The 24,979-nt window shown below is 42.6% G+C and overlaps 1 protein-coding gene across 1 annotated transcript in view; it reads right to left on the reverse strand.

Annotated features, from left to right (window-relative positions):
• Positions 1–567: 567 nt before the first annotated feature.
• bcam (basal cell adhesion molecule (Lutheran blood group)) overlaps positions 568–24,979 on the reverse strand; it is a 45,014-nt gene continuing 20,602 nt past the window's right edge. Inside the window, exons 2-16 of the mRNA XM_079163952.1 lie at positions 15,520–15,647; positions 15,062–15,275; positions 13,183–13,256; positions 12,957–13,053; positions 12,641–12,823; positions 11,839–11,960; positions 11,514–11,655; positions 10,846–10,961; positions 9,491–9,632; positions 8,650–8,774; positions 7,745–7,886; positions 6,872–6,895; positions 4,816–4,957; positions 3,926–4,025; positions 568–2,543 (exon numbers count right to left, since the gene is read on the reverse strand). Coding sequence (XP_079020078.1) covers positions 2,541–2,543; positions 3,926–4,025; positions 4,816–4,957; positions 6,872–6,895; positions 7,745–7,886; positions 8,650–8,774; positions 9,491–9,632; positions 10,846–10,961; positions 11,514–11,655; positions 11,839–11,960; positions 12,641–12,823; positions 12,957–13,053; positions 13,183–13,256; positions 15,062–15,275; positions 15,520–15,647 — 1,754 coding nt within the window. The 3' untranslated portion in view covers positions 568–2,540. The remainder of the gene's footprint in view (positions 2,544–3,925; positions 4,026–4,815; positions 4,958–6,871; positions 6,896–7,744; positions 7,887–8,649; positions 8,775–9,490; positions 9,633–10,845; positions 10,962–11,513; positions 11,656–11,838; positions 11,961–12,640; positions 12,824–12,956; positions 13,054–13,182; positions 13,257–15,061; positions 15,276–15,519; positions 15,648–24,979) is intronic.

Raw genomic sequence — 24,979 nt, forward strand, 5'->3', positions numbered from 1 at the left:
ACTAACTGTTACGTATCAATGTACAAGGCTGCACTGCAATTTGCAGATGATTGATGGCTTCAGTTCAAGTAATTTCTTAACATGAGAGCAAGTGGAGAGAACGCTACGTCATGAAGTCGATGCAAAAACATGAGCTTCCTTCATTTTTCTGTTCTGTCACAACAAATCATGGGATCAATCAATGTGGGCGTACATTTACATAATGCCGGTTACATCAAAGAGATTTAACTTTGGTGCAAGCTAGGAATCAATTTAGATGTCATCTTCTGGGAAGTGTAAAAAAAATAAAATACGGATGAATTACATCAAAAGCTATTTGATTTTTTGATTGCTTTTGGTCTGGTGTGTCAAGATTTGACAGACGATGTTCAACGGTGTGTAACTGTAACCAAATGTTATCAAATGGCCAGGCACTGTTTCTAGCTTCCATTCTACGTTGTGCATCTAAGCATACACAGTGAATTTAGTCCCATTTGTGTTCACAATAAAAAAAATAATTAAATCAAAACACAGTATTCACAAACTGCCTGTTGCAGAGATGGGAATAAAAACACGGAGAATATAGAATTGTGATCGTTTTTTCTTGAGTTTTGTTTCTTTATAAATTCTACACAGCTGGAACCAAATAAAAAAAGATACATCAACACACCACAGAGGTCACAACAGCGTACCACAAAATATACAGTATACAGTACAGAGAGAGAGAAGTAAAGCACTGAGAATATCTCCTAAAAAAAGAATCCTCCTAAATAAAAAACCAACATTTCTCTCTTCTCTCAGAGCGAGTGGAAAAGCATGGGAAAAACTAAAACTCAGTAGTTCCAAAATAAAGAATCCCCCTTTCTAAAAAAAACAACTTTTATACCACATTATTTTTATATAAAACATTACAAATCAAAAAAGGATGCTCCACGTTCACTTATCTATCTTCGCCTGCCATCACAGGTTTGCTAACAGTCAATATGGCGAGATCAGTAGACAGACATTACAAAATAAAAGATAGTTGTTTGAGGTGACTTTCTTTTAAAAATCAAGGCCATTGGTTCCAGTGTACAACAAAGTAAAATGGCACGTCAACCAGCTACCAAACCTCTCTGGCCTGCCGACAGTGTAAGGGAGGAACAGAAATGCCAGTATTGCATACCTAAACATAGAAACACTCCTGCTGTGACACTCAAAAACTCTTCCAATTGGTAAAAATAAAAGGTACATCACATACTCCAGCAACAACCCCCGATCCCTCCCACACCTTCCCTGCTTGTAACAAACTACAATGAACCTGTGCCAGTGATTTCTATTAGCAGGTGAATCTGTGACCACTGCAGCCCGTGAAAATGTCCCATTTTGTTGACAACACAGCAGGCCACAGTATGAGATTGTCGACCATTTCGCCAAATTCCTCCAATTTTACAGTGAAAATGAAAGCTGATGATAATTGGGTTTTTGGAGCAGAAATGGTAGCAATTACCGTCCCGGGCCAGCAGCTTAGTAACCACAGACACTTTGAACTCCACATCATGCACAGTAGCCTACACCTCCTGCTTAATAGACAGGGTAATAGTAGTATTTGAATTTACAGAGAAAACAGGAGAGCAAAGTGAACGATTGACGTACTAACATAATATACAAGAATGCTGGAAATGGCAAGAACAAATTTGTACAACCTCATAGCTTGCTTATTCGGTGGCGTTGCAGCTGAATTTAAAAAGGCAAGCTATTTAAGAGAGACGATCGGCATCATTAAATGCTTGAGCTGCTTCTATGGAAAGCTAATTAGTGGTATTGGGTAAAAAACACATACAAACATTCACAGGTGGCAAAAAAGGCAATTAAACAAACAGCGCTAGAGCACAAACACAGAGCTTCTTTGAGCGGAAATGTTACAGCTGCATGTGCCAAACAGTGGGCAGAGGGATTTATTGTTGTGAGAATAAAAGCAGAAATAAAAGCAGAAATGGTACCGTGTGATAATTCTTCCCAATATACCCAGCAGAGAGCAGAGAAATTTAAGTGCAGACTCCAGGGCAGAATAGACGTTGAGGGTTACACTCGCAGGCAGATGCACACTCCAGAAAATCACAGTGGCTTATTAGCATGTATTTGGGGAAGAAAAGAAAGATCGTGCCACTGTGTTTGGATTGTGTCAGCCATGTTCAACTCTATTCTGCAGAGGAGTAAACCGAAGATGTGATTGGTGAGGAAGAATCGAAAGAAGCCGTGATAATAATGTCATCCAGTGATGTCACATTGTGATTTTGCACACGTATGGTTTTAAACCTGTGGTAGCAGAAATGGATGGAGTCTCTACAAAGACAAAAAAAGGAAGAAACTCCATCCAAAAAGGTCTACTCCAGGTTATAAAACAAGCATAACCAATGCATGTGCCTCCCGAGGTCCCCAAAACAAACCATTGTCCATATTCCACCTCTTGTTGTTCCCCACAATCTTGTGTAGTGACTAAAAAGTAGCCTTGTTGTCTTCATAACTGTTCTCCTCCTTCCCTTCATCCCTCTGTCGGTGACATCCATGGTCTTGTTTCATCACTGTGAGAGAAAAACACACAAAGAACAATGAAAATATGACCATGGCCCATTTGCATTGAATAAAGAATATTCTTTAACTTAACATTGCTGTAGCATTATACAACCTCTACATATTTATTCACACAATGAATATCTTAATTGGTCAGGGTATCTTAATTGCTGTTCGTGTACAATGTATTTTCCTTCTTTAACACATGTAGTACAATGGGTATTCACATTCCTGGTTGATATGTGAAATCTAAATTGGTAACTGACCCAATGCATCTTGACATCATTTCTATGATATAATCTTTGACATTTTATTTCACATCTTACATATACAACTTATATATTGGGGGGAATTGTATGCCTTTATAATGCTGACGTGGAACAAGGGGAGATGTAGAAATTATAGAACATTTGATAACAGAATAGTATTTCCGAACAGTGTTCTGCAGCTGGCATTACAAGCTAGTTGTGTACTTGGTATAGCAAGACATTCTCCGAAATAAATATGCGCGAGGCTGGGGCTGCAGCCTTTTCGAAGACAGCTTACCGGGGTTATAATTTTTTAATGACATCTCGGGAATGGAAAATCTCTTGATAGCATATGGAGAGAGACACTTTTGCATCTTCTCGTAATATCCATTTCAAAAGCAAAGAAAGTGTGTCTGCAATCTCTGTGCAGTTGTGAAATGTCACGCAGTTTGGCTGTCAGTAGGTTCAAAAATCTCATAAAACAAGACTTGCTTAAACTGGCTTTTACATCCCCGTCAAATGTGCCACTACCATAAACTTCGTGATGAAATGTTTTACATTTATGATGACATTTTCAGAGGATTCTGTACAGCTGTCACACTCCATCAATTGGGATGCAGGGACAGCTTTCTCAAACCTGCTTGCTTTGAACTAAAACTGACTTTAGACTCTCAATCGCCAGGACTGATGTGTCTGAAGGTATTTCTGCTGACTGTAAAGCTTGTCTTTATGCCAAACGGATCGCATTTGCTATGACGGATCTTGTCGGCACGTTAATGTCGACATGACCATTGCGATATATATCCAAATAGGATTTCTGTCTATTCTACGGCTTTTACGTTGCTATTGCTTGCTTCTCCAGATAATTAGAATGCACTTTAAAACATTTACCAGCGAACAAATTCCCAACGGAACATGATTACAGGTTTTAACACTTCTTCTTGTCTTCTGTGATAAGTCTAAGTCTTCATCCAATGCACTGTCCTTACTGGCAGAAGTGTCCTTCGCTTGTCCCCGCATACCGTTAGTTTACAGCATCAGGAGTTCATGCATTCATGAATGCAGAAGTAATTAAGCTCACTGTTCACCAAAATCCAGGTCCACCCCCCTTAAACCCCTTGATGCCTGTAATCCGTTGGCCTGACCTGTTCTGTGGAGGGTCTCTTGTTGAGGAGACCGGCTTCTTCGTTAGCCTTGTCTGTCTTCATCTCCACCACAATGTCATTGTTCACCTGTCCACTGGCCCTGCGGAGAGAGCGGGTGAGAACAATGAAAAAAAAGGTGGGAAATGGGAATTATTTGCCTTGAACAACTAATGGATGTAGACATGACCAAAGCATGTTGATTGCTGCTGTAGAGACCATTTGGTTTACAGTTTTTCAAATTTCTCTGCAGTGATTGGTGTATACTGTAACGATTACAAATCAAAAATACGATAAAACCCTCTTCCAGCCAATCAAGATATCCTAACTAAAATAAAACAATATCTTTTTGAGGATTATTTCCCAGTAGAGACATCCAGATTTTCAGACTGTAATCTGCACACTGATGTGAAAATGTGGGGAAACCCAGCATGTTGCTCAGCATAATGCGAAGCAGTGGAGCAATCAGGTCTATTAGCAGCTCTGTTGTACATCATTTTACTGTGATGCTGGTAGAGAAACCGGCATTTTCTCATCCAAGACACTCCTAATTTCTCAGAAAGGGCACACTTCTTACTTTTATCATTTTGATGTATTCATCCATTTATTCATTACATTATAGCAATTTCTCTATTTATTGAATTAATCTATTTTGTAAAAAAAAGGTGCATAAAGTGGAACATGCTTTACTTCTTTTATCATCACTGTTTTAATTGCAGAGACCTTATTGAATTTACTTTCGAAGAGTTTGTTACAAAGAACAACAAGCTTCATAGTGTAGTTTGCCTTCAGTGAGTATTGAGTCACATGAGGTAATAACTACCAGCGTCAATGCTCATTAACGTCCCCCCTATTGCTTCCCTCCCTCCCCCACTCCCCTCTTGTGTACTCACACTTCCTTCTTGTCCTTCTTGCTGCAGGGCAGCTTGCTCTTCTTGTTCAGGAAGTAGATGAGAGCCACCAGCAGCAGGAGCAGCAGAACACACACCACCACGGCAATCACCACCCCGCTGGAGCCTCCCTGCTGCTTGTCAGCTACAGCACCGCAATGGAGGGACACATGGAGGGAGGGATGGAGGGACACATGGAGGGAGGGATGGAGGGGGGGGGAGAGAGGTGGGAGGAAGGCGTGGGGGGGTTGATCACAGTGGAGGAGGTAGGAGAAGGATGGGGGAGTTTTTGATTTTGGAGGGGGCAGTGTTAGGGAGAGGGTAATCGTGAGTGTAGGTGATGTTTGATTCGTGGGGTAGAAGAGAGGGAGGCAAGGGGAGGAGAGTCATTTAATTTGGGGTACCACGGGAGGGAGACGGGATGGAAAGGGGAGGAAGGAGAGAGGGAGAGGATGAGTGTCCAGATGAAGACAATGGATGGATGGACGGGTGGAGAGGAGGAGGAACGGGGAGTGGGATGTGGGGTTAGTCTAACTTTTGAATGAGACGACTGAAAAGTGATGGGACCCAAAAAATGGGGCCTGTATACTCACAGATAACGACGAGACAGCTGACCAGAGGCAGAAAACAACACTGAGCATACTCACCCATTCACCTACACTTGTATTACTATACTTGTGAGGACATGACACTACATTTATCAGATGTTATGTTGTTCTACTTAAAATGTAACATTATAATATATTTAGCAAGTGTTTTGAAGGCCTGTGTTGAACAACGGCTTTTAATTAAGAATACTTGTTTTTGGATTGGCTGCCTAGTGTCACTTAAAGGAATAGTTCAACATTTTGGGAAATACGCTTGTTTGCTTTCTTGCCGAGAGTTTAATGAGAAGATCAATGGATTTGCAGGGGGCTTATGTGATGGACTTATGTGATGGATTTATTTGATGGGGAGCAGTGACTTCCTAGAGTCTCCGCTGGTTGCCTGGCAATTTCACAGCAATGAAAAGACTCCAGGAAATGTTAAACTGTTCCACTAGAGTTGAACCACAGACACAGTTCTGGTAAACAGTTACCATTCAAAATCCACCACAAGGTGTATTTAACTGAGGGTTACTGTACGGCTGCTTTTCTGTGCGGCTAAACTGGCCACAACATGAATTAAATTAACTGCAAACAAACTTGAATAAACATGCCGTTATATGCTGTGGCTTACTGATACACAAAATAAAGAACAAAGTGGAGGAATGTTCTTTGCCTCTGCAAATCTTCCTCCCTTATCTAATATCTGTCCTCTCAGCTACGGCAATACAAGTATGGATACACAAACGCATTAGCTCTTGTAAACACAAATACATTAATGCTGTGTGCACACATACATAAATACACAGTGACTTACAGGTCTAGACGAACGCCAAACACAAGTAAATAGGGTTAGCGATACAGACCTGACGTAAGCACAGGGTTTCCAGAGAGCAGCACTTTGAGAGAAAGAGAGTTTCTCAGTCCCATAGCATAGCAAAGCAACAACCACAGAACACACACACCACTGAGAGCATACGGACACAAAAGCTAAAGGTTACTAAATCCCACACACAGCACCGCGGCGAGTTGAAACGGCCAAAAGGAAAAGCGAGAAATAAGAGGGCAGTCGGAAAGAAGAGGTGACCAAAAAGGAGACACAGTGAAGAAACAAAGAGAGGAAAGGAAGGAATAGAATAGATTCCTTTATTGTCCCCAAGGGGCCACACAAAGTTGTAGTAGCATCCACAAAATATAGGACAGACATCATACAAAGGTGACAAGAGAAGAAGAATAACAATATACAATATCCACAGTGTTCGGTAGCAAGAGGGGAAATATACAAGATTACAGTACAGTGGAGGGAGTTGTGTGTGTGTGTGTGTGTGTGTGTGTGTGTGTGTGTGTGATGGAGGGGCCGGGGCAAGAGGAGAGGGGTGAAGGTGGGGGAGGGTTTCTAAATTACAGGGTCTGTACAACACAGAGTCCTGACAGAAGGAGGGAGGAGAGGAGGAGGAGAAGGGAGAAGGCTCTACCTCTGTCGGCCGAGTTGTCAATTGCTGCGAGACAAGAGGAGGAAAAGAAGAAAGGGTTTAGATTGCAGGATGTGGTGCGGGTAAAAGAGCAAAAGAAACCTGGATTCGCTTGCACCAGCTATTTGTAAAACCATTACTAAAATTGCGTATGAAGTCCCTCCTGAGTTCTTCGCAATTGGTTGCTAAGAAACATCTACAGCACCATACAGTGAAAAGCAATCATCTATGGAGCAGCCTAACAGGAAGTCTCTGTAGCGTCACAAACCGAAGCGTAACCTAATTACAGTTTTAGGAGGCAAACAACATATTGAATTGAATTGCCAGGTATCATAAATTTGTGAAAAGAGAATATCTACTTACATGGATAAATGTGGGATTCAAAGTTAGCAGTATTCATGTAGTTTTATAGAGGGCCGAAATATCTGATTTTGCTAACCTACATTTTGTTATTTAGTCTATTATTGGCATACATTTTGGATGAATACAATTTCAAATCCCTATCTTCATAATTAAACAGCATTTTGTCATTTAGCTCAGACAATTAACCTCTACATAATAACTGTGTGGTGCCACTCGTTTTATTCCGTGATGCATTAATCTCCATTTAGTAAACACTAGAAACACCGACGCACTACTACGAAGTAAATGTAACTCGGCTCACTGAGTTTGAACTTATAAAAGAGCTCAAAATCTGCTAAATCAAATTTGACTAAAAATGATTGCGCAAAAACCTGTTGTCAAATAAAATGTTTATCACTTGTTAATCTCTTTATCACAGCTGATCAGTAAAAGCCTTAAGTGAAGAAGGTATGAAGGGGAAGGAGGGAGGGAGGTAAGTTAGCATCATCGGCGCCGTCATCTCTTGACACTGACCTCTTTTGACAGATACCAGGAAGGTCTTGCTATCTGTTCCGTGCTCGTTAGAGACCTCGCAGGTCACCCCGTCCTTCATGACCTCGGCTGTGGCTTGCAGGGTCACGGTGCTCACCACCTTGTTACCTTCCACTGATACTGACTGGCAACGGATGAAGGGGAGAGAGATGGAAGAAGGACAACGTTCATTTTTACATATTCCCTCGTCGTGTCTAGCAAATATTTTGCACTAATTCTTTCTAATAAGCCTGGTTCCTATTATTTTGCACACTGTAGTGATACTTTATTAGCCGTTTCCTCCACTGATTCTCACTTAAACATCAAGATCTGATCTTAAAAACAGTCACTTGTGAAAGCTTCATTATCTCCTCCCTTTGATCTTACATAAATCCCTATTTGCTTCTAAAATGATCAAATCTTTCAGAAGGATCATGAAAGTTTGATTTCACATCATTTAAAGTAATATTTCAATCATGAAGCTGTATTCCCCCTGTAAGCTTCTTTAAAGTTGCTGCACATAGGATTTTCTTTTCAACTATATCACATCAATATGAAATATGAGAATGAAATATTACTTTCCCATAGTCCCGCAAGATGGTTCTGTCCCTCCTTTTTATATTGCTTTTGAAGTTGAACAACCAGCCTACCAAGATCTTCAGATGTTATGAAAACTCATGCCTCACATTTCACATATTGACCCCGCCCCCCCCAAAAAAACGCCGATAGCAATAGCTGTTTATTTGAAATACATTTTTACCTCTGTATTTATAGTTTTACTCTTGCAATCCCTTCCAGGAAAGCAGCAATTACATCTGCTTACTGAGTGATTCGTGTTAATTGCACACAGGAAAAACAATGTTGTATTTTCCTCTCCGTTTGTCTTGACTGTGTTTTTACATTCGTACCTCTTTCACTGAGGGCTTCCAAGTGAACTGAGGGGCAGGGGAGCCGTAGGCCGAGCACTTCAGAGTCACCATGTCTCCTTCCTTCCCCACCGTTCCAACAGCAGGAGTCTCGATCATTGGCTTTCCTGGAAAGGGTGTGAGAGCCAGTGAACTCGGGAACTTTTGGTGTAAACAACACAGCAAACGCTCATACACACATACACACATGTATGCGTGTATGCCGGGACTGAATTCAATACTAAACTTTATTGTGGTTTACATTGTTTTAATTACTTATGATCATTTTTGGACTTCAAACTCCAAAAAGGACCTCTGGAGAGTTTAACCCTCGTTCAACTGAATGAAATATTTATGCTTGTCTTAAATTAAGGACAAAAATAAGTTGATTCCACTAAACTCCTATTTGGCGTTTTTTAACAGTGCACTAATGGTTTCAACCCATACTAAAACTACATTATCAACAGAGTAGGAAGCCACACCTGTTCTCAGTCGCATCCATGAACTATACAACTTCCTTCCTCTGACTGAAACAATACCAAGCACACCCTAACACCAACCATTGTTATTATTGTGTGTGTGTGTGTGTGTGATTGTGAGTGTGAGTGTGTGTGGTTGTGGCAAAGGGTGGGTAGTTTGGAAAGAAATGATTACCCTTTGTTGACAATTGAGTATAAAGTGCTATTTCATTTGCAGCTCCTAAGCAGTAGGCCTACAGTATTTCTGTGTGTATTAAAATATGATAATACAGATGCTGATGTGATTGACATCTTTACTTAAGTCGCGTCCAAACACAGTTTTGTTGGTTTTCCTGTGCATGTGTATGTTTATGCAGGGGTGTTACCTTTGACAGTGAGGTTGACACTAGCCTGGGCTGTCAGTCCTGGCACAGATGGCACGGCTCCAACACACATGTACTCTCCAGCTTTATCATAGGAAACATCTTGTATTGACAGCATGCCGTCCTGTGAGAGCACCTCAGAGCCCTGGGGAAACACACACACACACACAGATACAGAACTAAAACCAACTACAGTCACCCCATCAGCTCGCAAGTCTTTCTTTTCATTCGCTTCGCGTGAATACGGGAGTAAAACAGCATTGTGAATATCTAGTGTGAAGGCGCGCAGCTATGCTGGGAAAGCAGAAGAAGAACATTCACACACACTGTTCCAAAGCGCAGTGATAACAGATCAAAGTCCGTCCTCCACGATGAACCTGCCTCTTGCAATTCCTCTCGACTTCTTCTCGTAGGACTCCCTTCTTACGGTGAACAAACACGTTCTCTACTCAGAAAACCAGCAGTCTGGGAGTTTCTATCACACCCAGGAGACACAACAATAGATACACAGGCTCCAACAAACAGGCTCAGAATGGGAGGAACAGTGTGCCCATAACAAGTGGAGAAGAGGAGATGAATACCAGAATACCAAAAATATCACCGCTGTCACGCTGATTAGTGGTTTTCCAGTGTAACAAATTGTCTTTTCTTTGGTATTTTAAATGTCGAAAATGCATTTAGAGCAAACATTTTGTTAACTGTTACCTTTAACCTGCTACACAAACTCCAAACTGTATTAATTGTCTATAACTAGCATGTCTACATTTTCAGTGGCATGTCATGAAAGTATCTGGCTGCTACTGTAACACTGAAATCATACATAACATAAACTAAGCTTCCCTGTTCAGTTGAGGATCTGTGATGAATTATATAATATATCATGAGCATATGATACAATAGTTAATAGTGTATACTATTTATTGACACCAGATGGAACAAACACCAGTGTCTGCACTCCAGTTGCTGCAATTGGACACAACACAATGCAGCTTGTGTAGCAGAGCCACAACTGTCCTTTAAAGGGAGCGCTGCTCTTGTGTTCGGTGCCAGCTGCACACCAAGTAAGTTCTGTATGTGTCACATTACGAACTATGTCCAATCCAATGATGAAAGGTAGCGTTGTTGAGAACATTGCATCGAAAATGAACCAGAATGTCCAAATATGGATTCCCAGGAAGACATGAGTTCTTGTTTAACATTCAGTCAGTGCTGTTAACAGATTTGTGTTTTTAAACTCTTATCTAGGAATGCTCAGAAATAATTCTGTTGACACATGAGGAAAAGAGCAAAGCTCTGTAATTCCTAGAAATACATCATGAGTGAGACTAAAAGGAGAAGGGAAAAGAAATGGAGCGCACCTTTTTCCACTGAACAGTGTGGCCAGCAGAGGCCTTGGTCTTACACTGCCACTCCACCTTGTCTCCGAGCATGACGACTTGAGGTTCGGCAGGGATCACACTCATTGGGTCGATGTCTGGCAGAGAGGAAATGGAAAGAGAGGGAGGAAAACACATGAAACCTGAGGCCTACTAGACATTTTAAGGAGTTAAAGAAGTGCCACTTGAAATCAAAAAGCTTCTCATCACTTAAAGAGGCATGCGATAATATAAAACGACCGTACGCAGCAGAATATAATTTTTTTTTTTAAAGTACAAAGCTAGAGCAATTACTCTGATGTTAAGCTCATATTATTTCGTGGCCAAAGTTAAGCCTATTCCATGCTATTTCTGGGCTATCTCCGCTTAATAAGTGCGATAAGATCAAATTACAGAGTGTAGTTGGGATAACATTAAAGTAACAGATGAACTGTGAAAAATTGAATTGGATATCGGCCCCCTGAAAGAATTCCATTAAAGCTCTTTCCATTGCAACCCTTTTAATTATATGACTAACTGATGAAAAGAAAGGCTTACTACAAAGGCGAAACTGCACAAACAGGAGGGAAATTGTTCTTTATGTGCGTTTACTTAAATCTGCAGTTGGGTGTGTCTCTGTCTGTGTGTGTGTGTGTCTTTGGCTCACTCACAGTTGACAGTGAGGGTGATGGTTCCACTCAGGTCAGCATCCAGGTTATCGAAATCTGTGGCTGTGCACTTGTACACACCACCTTCTGTGCGCTTGATAGATTTCAGCAACAGGACACCATTCTGACCAGCGATGACTTTTCCCTGAGGTTGGAAGGACGGGGATTGTCAGAGAGAGAGAGAGAGAGAGAGAGAGAGACAAATAGAGATCGAGTGAGAGAGTAACTACACATTTTTATGAAAAGTTGGTATATACAGAGCAAAAGCAGAAAACAACAACAACAAAAAAGCTCTTTCTCTTCCAAACAAACTGAAAAGCACGCGTACATCTTTAGTGAAGTCAATCTCAGGCTGAGGGTTTCCATCAGTCTCACACTTCATGGTAACAGTATCGCCCTCTTTGATTGGATCCGTGTTGAGAAGGGAAAAGGTCGCTTTCTCAGAGGGATCTACATGAACAAGAAGAGACATGAAACAGGTGTAAATTCCTTCTTTGGATACATTTACACTACAGTAAGTCATCAATCAGAGATGTGAAAGGCATTCCAGAGGGGATGTTTTACTTTCCCAGTACCTCCTCTTTCCCTATAGCTGATTATTAAATTCCATGACAGTGTTTAGCAGGAGGAATTAAATGCATCCAATGCAGATAACACTAATAGCTGTTTGTTGACAATGTTTAATTTCAAAGAGCGCACGTTTTTTGTTAAAGTAAAATAGTAACATGAGGATGGAGGTCAGGGAGAGGCTTAAAGATAAAGCATAAATAAATAGATTCATTTTCTTGAATTGGTCCACCACTTTGGTCCACACTAAAATATCTGGATAACTTTGGTGGGATGGATTGCCATGACATTTTGTACAAACATTTATGGTCCCCAGAGGTTAAATCCTAATAACTCGATGATCCCCTGACTTTTCTTCTATCGCCACCAGCATGTTGACATTTTGGGCTTTTAGTGAAACAAAACTATTGCCATGAAATTTTGTATCGACATTCATGTTCCTCTGAGGATCACTGGCTTTAAGTATAGCGCCATCATAAGGTCAAATATCAATTTGACAAATACTTCGGTCTAAATACCTGCAGACCTAATGGCATAATTAAAACTATTGTCCCTCCACTCACAGTTGAGGTTGATGGTGATGGTGTCAGACATCTTCTGTTTGATCTGGTCTGCTGGCATGCTGTACTCCACGGTGCACTGAAACACAGAGTCCTTGTCTGCCTTTTTGGGCTGCATGTGCAGGGTGTTCCTGACAGTGTAGAGACCCGAGGCCTCCTTCACCACCGACGAAATCATGTAGGTCTCTGACAGAGAGGAGGGGAGGGAGCACACAGATTACCTTCTGGTTGGCACGTGGACGTGATTATTAGATTATTTTGTCTATTAATGTATTTGATTTGTTCAGAATATTCGAACAAACAGCCCGATGACACATACTCTCTTTCCTGTCCTTGACCTCGGGTAGGGGCTGGTCATCTTTGAACCAGATAATTCTTGGCTGGGGATGTCCGTTCATCGTCACACAGGTACCAATCTGATACGCATGGAGAAACGCAGGAGGGACAAAAGAAAGTCGACTGAAAATGTGTGTCTTCAGTGTTGACATGAAATCTGAAACTCACACACAGGATGCATCATACAGTCATAGAAATTGCTCACACACCTCAGAGCTGGTAGTCTCTCCCACAGAAATGGCCTGACTTGACGGCTTTGTGAGTTCTGGCTTCTCAGGAGCAACTGAGGCAGAAGAAAGTAGAGGGGGGGGTTATTTTCATCTCATTATAATTCACTAGAAGGGAAACATTTAATGTAAAGACACACACACACACACACACACTCACTCCACTTCCGTGCATGCAGTCTCACCCACATGCCTGCTGACCTTGTTAATTAAGTGGAGCAGTAAATATCCTGCCTCACATTATTACAGTGCGACATGGTTCACATGCGCCGATAAGAGTCAAATAACAAAAACAGCACTCCTCCTCTCACTGACTCACCCACATACAACCACAGGTGTAAGTATTCCCTCTAGCTGCTCACTTGTTCACATGCAAGGTCATCTTATCACTGCCTGCAGCTGTTGACTGCTTATAAAAATAAACAGTGGATGGGTATTCCTCTCTCTTGTCTCACTCACACTCGAGTCTTTGTGTTTGGTCCTTTTTGTTACACTGCTCCGAAAACTGCTGGTGTATTTCAATAACCTCTCCCCCTCCATATGCTGTGCAATGCAGGCAGCCAAATGTACGCACAGTAATTTAGCTGTACAATGAGGACTAAAACTCTCTTTGCAGCCTCTTACATTGAGCCGAATAAAGGTTTTTATCGTACAATAAGTCATTTAAATGTTAACAGTTTGGAGGGCACAATACACAGAGACACATGGGCAGGGTCATTTTTATCATGTTTTTGCTTAGCAGACATACTGTTTCCTCTCTTTATTGTAGGCCTCCCGAGAGACAGAGAAACCAGGCTATCACAGCGCTAACCCACTCAGTCCTATTAAGTTAAGGCAGGAAAGACGCAATATAATTCATCCCACAATGAGTCAAGGGGTCAAATGTTTGACACAGAATAATTGCTGGTTTGTGAGACGGTTACTTAAAACTGTGGGCATTAAGTACATCTAAAAGGCCCTTTGTCAAATAGCACCGCATTGAGGTATTGTCTAGCACTGACTGGTCCATTCACAATTAATAGCTTATTTTATGAGAGTGCTTTAAACCTCAGAGTCTCTTAGTGCATAAATGTTAATGGTTAACTTGGAAGTTCTTTTTTTTTCCAAGTGGGAGCTTGACTAAAGAAAGGGTTGCTTTGCTATTCTCCCGACACAAATCCTCCCTCTTTAGGGTGATTGATCAGTCCAATCAAAAATGCAAATGAATTGTATTTATTTTGGTTATGCCACTAAATGCTAAGTATGATTGATGTCTGCTCAGGGGTTTGCTGAGGGAGGGGAAAAGGACACCGCGGCCTGCAGAAAGGGTCAGCCCTTGGCGATAAATCTGGACCGTTATTAAGGTGAGATATGAGACATGACAGGTGTGATTGAACTATTCATCAATTGTGTCAAGAGTGATTAGATTGTAGTTAATTGACCTCTGGGGAACTCATCAAAGGAAATAGGTAACCCCGGGCTTTGAAAAAGGGTTCTTAAGTCTTCCACACAGAAGGAAAATATTAGCTGAAGCCTGCTCCTTTTCTGACACATGTGGACAATTGTGACAAATCATACTTTACGATATCCGACTATATATAGAGGTTCTATACAGAGGTTTTTCACGGAGTGACTTAGAGTACGGTATGTGTGAAAAGCAATCTGCAAAATGAATTACATGCATTAGGTACAATTAAGCCAGTTCTAAATGAAAGTCTGCATGAATACACACGCAGATCTGATTAAAGCCATAAACCTTTGGTGGCAGTGACAGTAACAAACCAAGTCATGGATTCCACTCATTAAAGGCTGATGTGTTAGTAAAGGGGGATCCTTTTTTTGAAAAGGTCTCTTTGAGGTGAAACGACACTGGCAGACTCACAGAAGACTTTGAGCATAGTGGTGGCCTCTCCAACCCCAGCGGTGCCAGCGGTGACCTGGCAGTAGAAGTCCAGCTGGTCAGAGGGTTGAACCGAGGAGATGGTCAAGGAGAAGTCTTCTTCGATAGCGACCCGCCCAGTCAGAGGGGTGCCGTCATCGCTTTTTCCCTCGCCACCCTGAGAGAAAGCCACGCGCTTCCTGGTCCCATGCTCCTCCTGGATGTTACGGACGGGTAGAGGGAGGTATAGGAAGAGGGTGGATGAAACATGAGGAGTAATGAAAGAAGGAGAAATAAGACAAAGAAACAGCAATCAGTAAGAGAAAATGCAAATAATTTGTTTTACAGTGCAGCCATTTATGAAGCATTTCTAACACTTGGATCTGACAAGCTTTGACGGCCCAAAAATGTTTTTTTTCCAGCCGATGGATAGAGAACATCATTATCTGGAAATTACTTACAATGTACCACTCCACGACGGTGTTGCTTGGTGTTGGTAAGCCAGTATATGTGCAGGGCAGTTTGGCAGTCTCTCCTTTCAACACTTCCACTTTAGGAGTCACGTTCACGGTCACACCACCACTACAAACTGCAGAGAAAAACACACAAAGACAGAGAGAAAGAATAAGATTATTAATGCCTCAAGCATAGAAAGCCACATAGAATGGTGGCAATGTGTTAACGTGTTGCATTGATACCAGACATGACAGGCCGGGACACAAAAAGTCTGCATCCGAACAGTCGACAGCAGCCGTTCGCTGCAAAGGATAGCGAGCTACAGGTATCAGTATTCCCTTGAAGGTCTATGAACAGCAGTAAAAGCTGTTGAGGGACCCAGAGGGAAGCTAGAGGGCCCTCGTCACTGTCGGCGTTCTCCATTTAATAGAGACATTAGGATGCACAAATTGTCCCACATAACAATGGGAGCGAGTAGCAGCTAAGGCACAAGATGGACCCAAACTGGTTCCAGCGGGGATAGGGAACACTATAGCTCTCTTAACGCTCTATACAACCTAGCTATGGAGAAACAACGTGACAAGGAGATTGCATTACACAGGGGAAAGGCGGGGGAAAGAGGAAGGGGAAGGACGGAGAGCTATAGAGGAAGGGAAGGAGCTCCATTTCTGCTAATGAAGTCACTGCAGCACATACAGTGTCATAAATCCTGGTACACATGAAGTCCACTGTGTGGTGAGCGGGAGGCTCTAATGTTGGGAAAGAAAGGACAATTTCGTAGGTGAAGTTGTTTCAATCTTTAACCATCAAATCAAAAAAAGTAAGCCCTCATGATATGGACGGCATATTTCATAGTCTATGCAGTTTGAAATGCACGGCCACTTGGCAGGCTTGTATGACAACCTCTCTTTATAAAGAAAATAATGGATGCATCGGGAAAGCAACAGTTAAACACTGCAAACTGTTAAAAAAAAAACATAGATCTACACTCAATTCAATATTTATATTCTGGACACATGTGTAGCTAATGAACAACCCAGCCCCACACTAAATTAATCATGTCATCAATTTCTGGACTACAAAATCTACACGTAAATAATTGATTTGTTGTGCAAAACTTGCCAGAGTGGGGAGGATGGACTTCTGGGAATCCTATAGCTGTTTGACGGGGTAGTTTTAATAACAGGGCAGAGAAATGCAGAAGGGAGAGATGAAAGAGTGTTTGCTCAAAATGTCTAAAGCGAGACGAGAGGAGCTGAGGGACGGCCACCTTGTTATCACTTCACTGTGAGGAAGAAAGAAGGCGAAGGATGGAAGGAAAAGAGAGAAGGCTGAGAGTTCATAAAGAGGAGATAACAGGGAGTGCTGTCAAAAATACACACTGTCGGTGTTAGTGAGACACATTCCACCAGGGTCAGATGAGATTCACCGTGACCCACAAACCACACAGAGGTCAAGGGTCAGTCAAGTGTTGACATTTGATTGAAAGATCTCATGTCTCTTTTTAATTTTTCACTTCCCTTCTCTATTTTCATCCTGCCTCTCATTTGCCTTTTTCATCTACTCTCTTTAAATATTTGGTTCCATAAGCTCAGCTCTCAAGTGAAACATTAGTTTTGCAAACCAAGTCTCATGTTCCGAGGCTGCAAGAGGGATGTAGCCCAGAAGAAAATCCTGCTCTGTTTCCACGCCAACACAAACACAAGCGAGCCAGACAAGCAAACGTGCGAATGTGTGAGTAAACCAAGAGCTGCGCTTTCAGGCAGGCACTCAGGATTTAAGAGTCCTGTTAAGTGGTGCATGGGAAAAATAGACACACACACACACATACACACACACACACACACACACACACACACACACACACACACATACCACATTAAATCAAGTGACTTACAGGCACATACACAGAAAGCCCAAATCTCAACTCAGTTACTCCAGTAATTTGGTTTTGGGAAAACACATGTTTACACGAATCTCCAAATTAAAAGTGACAGTTCAGCACAAAATAAAAAAATACATATCTTTCCTCTCAACTCTAGAGATTTTTATCAACGTAATTGTTTTGGTGCGAGTTGCCTAATTTTGTATACAATGGGACTATATGTCGCTTTACTGTATGTGTGATGCTCAAAGCACCAAAAAAAGAAAACATTTTAAGATCTCAGCATCAAAGCCTTTTGCCAGAAAAACAATCTAGATTGATATGTGATATGAAAAATATGTTGTTTTTTGTATTTTGAGGTGAACTGTCCCTTTAAGGTTGGACAGCGTTTGTGAGAAATTTAGTTTACTGAAATATCATTAACTGGCAATTACCTTTTCATCTGCTGGGTGCACATTTTTTAGCTGTTACTTGCAAGTAATACAAAACGCATCACATTCACTTCCTGTGAAATAACAGCATTATTCTCGGGTCATATTTTATGCACATTTTTCAGTCTTTGCCAGACATAATGGAATATGATTAAAATAGCTGAATCCTCACATTTAGATCAGCTTCCTCTTTCATGGGATAATAATAGTCCCCTACTAGTGTCAGCAACACAGAACAAACAACCCACCGAGGATGTTTGGATGGTTTGGATGTCTATGTTTTAATTGCTTCGACATAAGCTAGACGTGTTTGTTTTTTTTGTTAACTGGGTTTGCTCAGTTGCTGGATTGCATGCGGGTAAAAAAAAAAAAGCTACCGAGAGGCAGTTAAAGCAATGATATGTGCTGAAAATGTAGATCAACAGAGTCCATCTGCACCTCTTCCTCTCCCCCTCCCTATCTCTCATTTGATTTTATTGTCTGTCTCACTCTCACCCTTGGGGTGTCATTCACAATATGCTTTGGTCCAGAGTGATCAGTCAGGCTGCTGCTCTGTGTTTTACACATGGGGCAGATGGACAGACAGAGACAGACAATTAAAGCATAATTAGGGAAGTCCTCTGTCCAATCTGAGTTTAGAGCAGTGTGTTTGTGTATTTAGAGACACATGCTGTTGGGTGTCACTGTGTGTGTGTGTGTGTGTGAAAGAGGGAGAGGAAGAGAGTGGCCGGGGCTGTTGGGGGTGTGTGGGGGGGGCTGCTAGCTTCATGGGGGTCTCATTAGCTGGCGCAGGCCAGATAATCGGATTTAGCCAAAGAGAGGGAAAGTGTGTGTGTGAGGTGGTGTGTGATGGGGTGCGTGACCGGGTAGAAAGACAGATGGGAACGAGACGGTCAGACTGTGACCTGTGTACACACACACACACACACACACACACACAAACATACACTCTTACAGTATATCTATAATGCATGTGATATTTATGAGTAACTGAATGAATCACCCCAAAAAGCTACGGTTAAGTACAGTGTGTGTCGGGGAAAAAAAAGACCCAAGTCTGCAGTCAAAGCGGCGTGGCAGAGTGAAGACCCAGAGAGCCGTGTCGGTCCCACATCTACTGAAAAGTTAATGTGAAACCATCTTTAATACTCTCTCTGTGTCTCTTTCTGCCTTTTTTCTCTCTGCCTGCATCTCTTTCACCCTCTCTCTTTCTCTTTCATACACACACACACTGACACACACGAGGCGAGCGCCCCTCATTATGAAAAGAACCAGCTGGATCCTCTCTCCTGTCCTCTTTTCCTCTCTTGTTCTCCCCTCACCTACTGTCGTATTCTGGACATCAAACCAGGAGCCTCTTTCTCTCTCCGACTCTCCTCTTTTTATCCCGTATTCTCAAAGAGCATTCTTTAATACCCAGCGCACAAACTCACTTCTGTGTCTGGTCTGCGCATGTGCGTGTTTGAAAGACGGAAAGGCAATGCAAGATAACAGAAATGCACAAAGGAAATAAGAAAAAAGAGGGAGAATGAAAGGGTGAGAGAATAACAACAGTGTGCGTGGAAACTCAGTCTTACCTACATGACTGTCACCCACCTACAGCCTATTTATGAAGCCACCATGAACCTCATTTCACTGATAGTGCCATGTTTGTCTCCCTGTGAACCCAAACACCCCTCCGCATTAAAGTAATGGCTGTTCTGGGTAACTCAGCTTTATTTAATTCTACTGTATACACGAGATGACGGTGCTAGGGGTGCGAGGAAAGTTTGTTAGATCACAGTCAGCAGGCGTTACGGAGATAAAGCGTACACATCTGCATCAGTGCCAACACTGTGACGAGAGTACGGAAGAATTAATCCATTCTGTGAGTCTATAAAGTTCAAGAGGAGTATGTGACCCGACAGACGAGGAATGTCAGAAGGTGTGTGTACCTGTGTCCATGTGTTAGTGTGTGTGTTTGTGTGTGTGTGTGGCCTCTAATAGGATTAGTGTGTTCGACTGTTGGCAAAGCAAACAGCGTCCTGTCGCTTCAATGTCACGAGAGCTGAGTCACCTTCAGCACGCGGTCATTGAAATAAACGACACAACAATAACTTCCTCATTTTTATCCATCACTTTCCACTGATCAGCCCCTCTTATGATGATATCTCAAAGTCAATAGCTACATCCGTACTTAATCATTAAGGGCTTACAGAGCCTGCATGCATAGGCTGTGCATTCCCTGATTCCATTTGTCAGTTTCTTCACTCTGTGATGAAAATCTTTGATTGTAAAACATAACATTTATTTTAAGTCCAATGTGATGCCATCAATTTGCTTGTTTTGTCTGATCATCACTCCAAAACCGAAAGATATTATGGAAGCCACAGCAAATCCTCACAATTGAGGAAGGAGACCCATGCAAGTTTCTATATTATCAAAAATAGTTGCTAGTGGCGTAACCAATGACTGAACTGAAATGCTGAGCTATAAAAGCATACCCGCAAGTATAAATGTGGCTTCACTCCCACCACATGTTGTGATGGTTACTATCACCACACACACAACGTGACTGACTCACTGTCACCACGAGCCAGAGGCTCAGTGCATGTATAGTATAGGTGTGGCAGCGGGGCGTGGCAGGTTGCCCTCAGCTCTCACACAGACAATGACCTAGTAATATTGCGGACTGGACCCGATTCAAATCTCGTGTTTACGGGCCTTTCACATTCGCTCAGCGCTCACTTTGGTCCGCCGGCCCTGCTAGATTGGAAGACTCCTCAGGAAATTCAGTTTGTTCAGTGAGTTTCATTTTAAAACTAAAAATCTCAGAGCTGTGCCCAAGAGGGGCCAGCCGTGAGGCGGAAAAATAAACAGAAAGAGGCTCTTCGCTGGGTGCTCACTTCTGAAGAAGGTGGTGTTTGCTGATGTTGTTAAAACTACTGGATGTTGCTGGCATTTGCAAACAATACGGTTGTGGTCGGACACTGCAGAGACATGAAAACGGTTCAGTTCGGTTTGTGCACTTCTGTTGAAGCATTGAAAGGAAAACTATGTTCCCTTGCATAGTTTGAATAGCAGTATACTGTATGATAAATATGTGTGTCTGTGTGTGTGTGTGGTGTGTGTGGGGGGGGGGTGGGCAGGGGCAGGCTGGGCCAGACTACCAGTGTTGGGGTGGGTCCATGTAAGGCCTGGAGTCCGTCAACGCCTGACTGATGAGACACAAACAGGTGCAGTGTAGGAACAGCAGCTGCAAAACACGTATACACACACACACACACACACACACACACACACACACACACACACACACACACACACACACACACACACACACACACACACACACACACACACACACACACACACACACTCACCAACAATGAATGCCACATGTAGAAGGCAAGGGAGGGAGGGAGGGAGGGAGGGAGTGAGGGAGGGAGACAGGCACAGTGAGACACAAAGATGATGGACAGGGAGGGAGAGAGAGAGAGAAAGAGGAAGTTTCCCAACTCTCTAGACTCAAAACGTTTGTGGAGTCAGAAGTTTTTGCAACCAAGGAGACAAAAAATAAAAACACGCACACATACAATGAGAACCAGACCGAAATAGATACACTGTCTGTCTCCTTGGATACTTCTAATGGGCAAGTGTATCCATACAAGGGCCATGCATAGCATACTAAGTGCTGTAAGTGATGACCTGTCGTGTCCTGCTAAGTGTTGACCTTTGAGAGGGAAGCACTGATATGTTTCTTATGCTAATTAGAAACACACCGACATATGATTAGTATAACAGGGAGAAATGGCCAGAAAAAAAGAGAAGACAGCAAAGGGTAGAGAAAAAAAGACAATGCAAGGACAGGGAATTATGTGCCAAGAAGAGCAATAAAATACTGCAAAGGCCATGAAAAAGCTGCACCACCTAAGCCTCGTTGCCACTGCAAACATTGCTTGCAGTGTGACAAAGCATGCAATATCCTGTTGCACTGGAAGTCTGACCGCGTACATGTACATGTGGTGCTTGTGTACCCAGATATGAATACGTCTATTCAAATGTCAAAATTGTCCCGAACAATGCAAATCACCATTCGGCAGAGAAAATGATTCAGTAATGAGTTTGTTTCTTCACAAACCATGCGCTAATAATCATAAAGGATTTGTAGCTGACCTTTTTACAGAGCTATGTGCTTATGTATGCAGAGAGCCTGCTGCTGGCTCTTTGTATGCATCTTTTGTGTGCTACTGTGTCTAGATGTGCTTATGATGTTCCATGCAAAAGGAAATTACCCCAAGTGGGACCGATAAAGTAGTTATAACAAGAGTCTCCATTGAACTGCTCCCAAGACAAATTCCTGTTTATTGCTATATGCCTGCTAATTCTGATATGAGGGGGGGAGGGGGGGGGGGTCTGTTAAGACATCTTAATCAAAGAGAATTTTAAGTGAAAGGGAACTCTTGCAAGTTTCCAACAACTCCCACTGTCACATGCTTCACAAGAAACCCTCGACAAACCTTTAAGTTTTTGTTTTATTTGAATGGCGGAACTCTGAAGTAGCAATTACAGCAATCAGAGAATCATCCTCAGTCTTGTGAATCTCATCTGACCCTTCACGAGCCAGTCAAAAGCTTCTGCAGTCAGGACTCCCAAAGCAGACAGTCGACAGTCTATTGTGCTTCAAAGATGGTATCTGGGCTTCTAATTGCCGTCAAACACAATAACATCTTTGGTGCTCGAATTCTAGGTGCTAGGTGAAACAGGGTGCCCTCATTTAATCATGTTTTTATGTGCGGTGTCTGTATGTCGGGAAAGGGCGGAGGGGTGTCTTGATTAAAAGGTGAGATAGACCGATGCCGGATGTTCAGATGCCCCATGCTAAGCCCTTGCACCGCAATCACAGGATATGAAGGGGGTTGTCTGTCTTCTTGTCAGGGCTTGTACCGATGTACCACCTGAGTAGAAGTAAAATTCACACCTGGGACCCTGCAGCAACACACACACACACACACACACACACACACACACACACACGTACGTTCAGGCTGCAGCTGGTTGTTTAGGTCATGTGAGTCTAGCACAGGAGGCTGTGTTTTACCACTTTGGTTATTTACTGGTAATAAAACCACCAGCTAAGTGCGTCAGCTTGAGATGGAAGGGGCGAAGGAGAGACTCTGAGGGGAAAACAGATTTTATCATTGGTTTTATAAGAATCTTGTAAATCCTTTTTATTGTTCTGTTTTCAGTTTTCTGCAGTTTTTGTATTAGCTCCACTTGTCCCTTCAGTCAGGTTCTGATATCAGCCTTCCTGCTTTAGATCCGTTTCCTGATGTTTAAAGTTATGCGATTAGCACTTGAATCACGTTGTAACTTCATTGGGATTCACAAGTTGAACTTCACGTAAAATGACTGAGGAGAGACAGAGGACGACGGCAGAAGAACAAGGACACGAGTTCAGAAGAGGGCCGATGTTCCCGGGGATTTCACGTTGACGTAATGCAGCTGAGTCAAACGTAAGGCCACTTTCAATTAGCCTGGGCACGCATCAGTCTTCCACACCATGTTAGCATCTGCATCCTACTCAATGCAATAAAATGCGGAGCCGCAAGTCATCGCAAAGTTCAATGAGTCGGCAAATGATGTCACGCAGCGGGAGTGTGGATTTCTTTGTGTATTAAAGTGTCTGTTGTATTAGAGCCGAGGGCAGAGAGGTAACATCACAGTTGCGACAGATAAATCACAGCTCTCCTGGTGTGTGTGTGTGTGTGTGTGTGTGTGTGTGTGTCATCTCACGGCAGTTTATGGGCTCAAGACAAACAGTGTGAAGTGGGGCTACAAGGTCGGCCCCTCACACACTCTTTTGTCTAACAGGAGATTCCCCCTCGCTGGTCCTGTCGTCTTGACAACTGGGCGAGAAGTCAAGCCCATTCAAACAGGCGAGTTTAGAGCTGTGTGGTCATTGAGTGTGTGTGTGTGTGTGTGTGTGTGGGGGGGGGGGGGGGGGGGGGGGGGGTGTTGGGATGGGATGGGAGAGGTGGGTGTGTTTGTCTTCGAACATGGGCCAGTAAGTCGGGATAAGAAAATGAGGACAAGGATAGATGGTAGGAGCGAGGAGGAGAAAAACAAAAAAGGAAAAAGCGGAGACAGTGTGCATGAGTAGAATTTGTTGTGCTGACATTGCGGTCCTGCGCCCCGCTCTGGTTGAAAAAATAAACTAAAACACAGCCAAGACGTCTTATAAAGAGATTATAAATAGAGCTATGAATGCATGAGTCGTGTGAGTTTTAGTGCTGTGTAAGTGCTTCTGCAAAAGTAGCTTTGATATATCGTCTCACTGATAAACCAAAGTATTCTCCAAGTGTCCTTCCCCATTAGAGTTAGCTGAGTAAAATTGAAATCATCCCTCACATAGAATATCTGGGCCATTTGTAAAGCTAATATCTTTAAGCCGACACAATCTGGTGCCATTATATGTGACTCCATTAACAGTGAGTTAGCAAGACAATGGCGACAGTCTTGCTCCTATTAGAGCTCACTTTTGGGTCTTAACACAGTGGGCGTAACAAAGAGAGAGAGAGAAAAAAAAAAGAAAAAAGCAAGGCCATAGCGGTGAACGACATGCAGGATCGGATAAAAAATATCAAGAGGAATTTCATTATTTTTCAAATCAAAGGGCACAAACCAGAGTGGGTTGGCCAATTACCGCACCAAGTCTCTTCCTCCATGCCTTTCATTTTCAGAGGGAACTCAATTTGGTGAAAGAGAGAAAGGACTGTGTGTGTGTGTGTGTGTGTGTGTGTGCGTGTGTACATGTGTCTTGATCGACTGAGAGAGAGAACCCAATCAGTAGATGTCACTAAGGGGGCAGAGATGAGAAAAGGTGTTAATATTTAATGTTTCTGGGCCCCTGAATCTGGGCCTCCTTTTCCCTCTTCCTTCCACCCCTCTCGCCTCAGGCTCTCCAATTAACACAGCCTGTCCTTTCCTCCACCCTCTCTCTCCCAGTCTTTCTCGCTATTCCCCCTCCTTCCTTGAAACAGCCCATGGCGAAAAATAAAATGTAGAAACGGAGTGGAGGCAGGAATGAAGGGATAGGCAGGCCAAAAAAAGAAAAAAAAAGAAAGGAGAGTTGGACTGGGGTAGTGTTAAGCAGATGCGATGAAAAGT

Source organism: Pholis gunnellus (assembly GCF_910591455.1).
Source record: "Pholis gunnellus genome assembly, chromosome: 8".
Taxonomy (NCBI): Eukaryota; Metazoa; Chordata; class Actinopteri; order Perciformes; family Pholidae; genus Pholis; species Pholis gunnellus.